At 41.2% G+C, this 4,625-nt stretch overlaps 1 protein-coding gene across 4 annotated transcripts in view; it reads right to left on the bottom strand.

Annotated features, from left to right (window-relative positions):
- Positions 1–4,625, bottom strand: part of ZFAND4 (zinc finger, AN1-type domain 4) — an 85,308-nt gene that overhangs the window by 28,123 nt on the left and 52,560 nt on the right. For all 4 annotated transcript variants that reach the window (XM_006757146.2, XM_015559669.1, XM_015559670.1 and 1 more), the window contains one exon: positions 2,797–2,944. In XM_006757146.2, coding sequence (XP_006757209.1) covers positions 2,797–2,944 — 148 coding nt within the window. The remainder of the gene's footprint in view (positions 1–2,796; positions 2,945–4,625) is intronic.

Below are 4,625 nucleotides of genomic sequence, written 5' to 3'. Positions count from 1 at the left end.
GGGAGATCTCGGGGCGCTGGGAGTCCCCTGCCCAGGCCTAATGCCTTGGCCAGAGGCGTTAGGCCTGGGCAGGGGCAGAGCCTGCAACCGTGGGGAGCTGGGGGTCCCCTGCCCAGGCCTGACACCTCTGCCGGAGGCCTCAGGCCTGGTCAAGGGGCCGATCCAGTGATTGGTGATCGGAGGGTGATGAGGGTCAACTCCTCTGGCCCAGGCATCCGGCCTGGGCGGAGGGCTGGGGGTCTCCTGCCCAGGCCTGATGCCTGGGCCAGAGGCATCAGGCTTGGGTAGAGGGCAGAGCCAGGGATTGGGGGGACATGATGGTCCCCTTGCCCAGGCCTGAAGCCTGGGTCAGAGGCGTCAGGCTTGGGCGGGGGGTGGAGCAAGCGATCAGAGGGAGATGGGGGTCCCCTGCCCAGGCATGATTCCTGGGCCAGAGGCCTCAGGCCTGAGCGGGGGTCAGAGCCAGTGATCAGGGGGAGATGGGGGTCCCCTGTTCAAGCCTGACACCTCTGGCAGAGGCGTCAGGCCTGGGCAAGGGGCCGATCAGGCGATCGGAGGGTGATGGGGGTCTACGCCTCTGGCCGAGGCATCAGGCCTGGGCAAGGGGCAGAGCCAGCAATCAGAGGGGTCTGGGGGTCCCCTGCTCAGGCCTGACGCCTGGGCCAGAGGCATCAGGCCTGGGCTGGGGGCCGAACCAGTGATGGGGGGAAATGAGGGTCCCCTGCCCAGGCCTGATGCCTCTGTTAGAGGCGTCAGATCTGGGCAAGGGGCCGATCCTGCGATTGGAGGGTGATGGGGGTCAACGCCTGAGGGCTCCCAGTATGTGAGAGGGGGCAGGCTGGGCTGAGGGACACTCTGCCCCACACACACACCCAGTGCACGAATTTCGTGCACCCGGCTCCTAGTGTATATATAAAATGATATAAAAACAGTTGGTACAAAAGTCAGTATCTTAATGGCCAATAAGCATATGAAAAACTTAACATTATTCCTCATCAGAGAAATGTAAATGAAAATCACTACACACCCACCAGAATGGTTAAAATGATAAAGACTGAAAATATCAAGTGTTAAGGATGTGGTACAAACTAGAACTCTAGTGTTGCTGATGGGAGTGTCAATTGATTCAGACACTTGACAAAACAGTTTAGCACAGAAACTAAAGTTACATATATACCTACCCCATGACTATAAGACAATTCCTAGGTACATGCCCCAAAGAAGAGTGTGTATGTCCACCAAAGACATGTATAAGAATGTTCAAAGCAGCTTTATTGTTGAAAAGCCAAAAACTAGAAACAACCCAAATGTCTGTCAAAAGGAGAAGAAACAATCATAAGTATAGTCATACAGTGGAATAGTACACAGCAGTAACAAAGAATGAACTGATGCATACAACAGCACGATGAGTTGTCGACTATAATGACTATTATGGGTTGAGCAAAAGAAACCAGGCCAAAAAAAGGAGAGAGAGAACATATTATTTCACTTATACAAAGTTCAAAAATAGGCAGAACTAATTTATGGTGACAAATATAAGAACAGTAATTATTTCTGGAAATGGAAAAGGTAGGTATTGACTAGGAAAGGTTATAAGGAAAACTGGAGAGGAAGGTCCATTTTAATTTTAGTTGTTCCTACATGAGTTCACATTAATGTAAAAATTCATCAAGCTGTACATTAAAGATTTGTGAATTTTATTATATGTACATATAATAGTTCAATAAAGAAAATGGGACACGCTATTAATCGAGTGAAAAGCAAAGTAACAGAGGTGTGTATGTACATATATATGTATTATATTTGAGACAAAGGACTTATATCGAGAATATATTAAGATATAAAAAAAAAATTTCAATAAGCGGCCCTAGCTAATTTGGCTCAGTGGACAGAGCATCGGCCCTTGGACTGAAGGGTCCTGTGTTCGATTCCAGTTAAGGGAATGTACCTCAGTTGCAGGCTCAATCCCCGGCCCTGGTTGGGGCATGTGTGGGAAGCAACCAATTGATGTGTTTCTCTGCCTCTGTCTCTCCCCCTACATTCCACTCTCTCTAAAAAACAAAACAAAACAAACAAACAAAAAACCAATGGGAAAATATCCTTGGGTGAGGATTAACAACAACAAAATCAATAAGCAAAAAACATACAACTCAATAGAAAAATGGGTAATATTTGAAAAGTCAGTTTGCAAAAAAGAATATCGAAATACTCAATAAACATCTGAGGGGAGCTCAACCTCATTAGTCAAAGTAATGCAAATCAAAACTGTGATGTGATGGCTCTACACATCAACCAGAATGATAAAAATAAAAGATGACCTACCAAACACTAGTAAGAATGCATGAAAACTACAAGTCTCACTCACTATGGGACAAAATGTAAATTGGTTCAATTACTTTGGAATCACATTGGAAAACTGACAATATCTACTGAAGCTGAACATAGGCATACTCTTTGTCAACACCCAGACAAAGATATCCATAATAAGTAAATATAAATGCCGCATTAAAAATCATTGTAAGATTAAGATTAGGCTATCTATTATTACCCTCAGCTTTAGAATGATGACAATTTTAAAATCATCAATTACTTTAAGTGCAATATAATCACATTAAATTTGTTGCTAGTCTATACAAAACAATTCATCACTCTTAATATCTCAATAAATTACTGAGGCCACAAACTTAAGATGAATAATATTTACAAATGATTTTCCACAATTCCTAGCAGACATCAATACGTGAGCCCTGCAGGGATAAACTAGAGAAAGGCCTGGCCAAGTGCCGACAGCTTCACCTTTTTGCTGAGATTCATGTTCTCCATCTTAGCCTTCAGCAGCTTCATCTTATTCATAGTGATTGAATTTTCAATGATCTGTTGCCCAGAAGGAGAAGGCTCAATCTCTTCATCCTCATCAGTGTACAAATTATACACTGACCCACCACTGAAAAGACAATGACAATTACTATTGTTTTGTGCCTGATACATGCCCAATGACTACAAATACTCTGTGTGCAATAGAAACTATAGATGCTGCTAATGACAAAGCAATAAACCCATCCTGTCAATGTAAATTTAAGACAAATGTATTTTTAAAAATATAGTTTAGGAGAAAAAAATTAATGGGGCTAAGTATCACAATCTAGCATTACTGAAAATTCTAGTACAGCTGAGCTTTTCTGAAGGCGAGAGAGCATAAGTGTTTTTTTTTGGCTATACCATTCCCACAGGAGCAAAATCTACAAGAATGATCTGATTCATTTTATTAGCCAAGGCTGGTAACGTGCAACCCAGACCACAAGCTGATTAAATTTCTATTAACCAGAATGAAAAAACAATTGACACAGAGAAGTAGTCTTGATTTTTATTCATCCTCAGAGGATTCTCACTTAAAAGTTTTTTTAAAAAAGGAGCTCACACATAGGTGTTATCTGAACAGTTTCCGTTCTTAAAGAACAACAACAAAAAATGCAGATAACTTGAGATTTTTCTTTGTGTGTTTAGAACAGCATACATTTTAAATGAAAAAGACACCCCAGGCAAGTCATGACACAAATTATTTGGAATCCCTTCTCTCTGATTACATAACACAATGGCATTTATCACGCCATCTTCATATTTATATTTACGTATCTATCCCTCTTTCTCCACCGTATGTATAAGTTGAAAGCAGTTGCTAGGCTTTTTCATCTTCCTAGTCTTAGCACCTGGCACAATGCTTGGCACATATTCAAAAAAATGTCTGTTGAATTGAACACAAACATTATTGAAATTCAGATTTTTCTTTTTAATTTTTTTAATCCTCATTTGAGGATATGTTTTTATTAATTTGAGAGAGAGCGAGAGAGAGAGAGAGACATTGATCGGTTGCCTCTTGTACACTGCCGACTTCCCCACAAGGGATCAAACCTGCAACCTAGATATGTGTCCTGACCGGGAATCAAACCTGCAACTTTCTGGTGTAAGGGATGGCACTCCAGCCAACTGAGCAACACCAGCCAGGGAGAAATTTAGCTTTTTCAACAACAAGAAAATTAAGTTGGTAAAGGTTTGAAAAACAAAACAAAACTAAAAAACCACAAGCTCACCATGTTTGAAGAATGACTAAAGTTTTAAATGAAACAGAAAAAAAAATGTGTGTTAGTCACTGTGGCTTGTTTACTTATAGGAAATCTAATGTATCTGTGCTAAAGAATCTGAGGGTTAATAAGATTTCCTAGTCTATATGGCAATGAGAATGAAAACTATTTGGATAGCCTTGATAAGGCATATTTCATAGCACTTCCCACACAAAGGCAAAGAAGAGGGTGAATAATCCACTCCTAAACTTTATGTGGTGAAAGAAATGACATTGTGAAACTGAGGGCTGGTTACATGCACAGCTGGCATGACTATTAGAAGGAAGAATGGTAGGAATTAATCCCATAACCAATTCATCTCCTAGTGTGTGCCTTGTGACAATTACTTGTACCTATTGTAGATGCATTCTACCGCATGAAAATCGACACAAGAGGCACAACACTAAATTAATAGTTACTAAATGCCTATTCTGCCAGGTACTCTCCACATATTATTTATAACCTTTACAAAACTATATAAAATTATATCACATTTTATAAATAAAG

Source organism: Myotis davidii, unplaced genomic scaffold, assembly GCF_000327345.1.
Source record: "Myotis davidii unplaced genomic scaffold, ASM32734v1 scaffold854, whole genome shotgun sequence".
In the NCBI taxonomy this organism is placed as follows: Eukaryota; Metazoa; Chordata; class Mammalia; order Chiroptera; family Vespertilionidae; genus Myotis; species Myotis davidii.
Note: the sequence above shows the minus strand (reverse complement) of the source record. Positions and strands in the feature narration are given on the sequence as shown.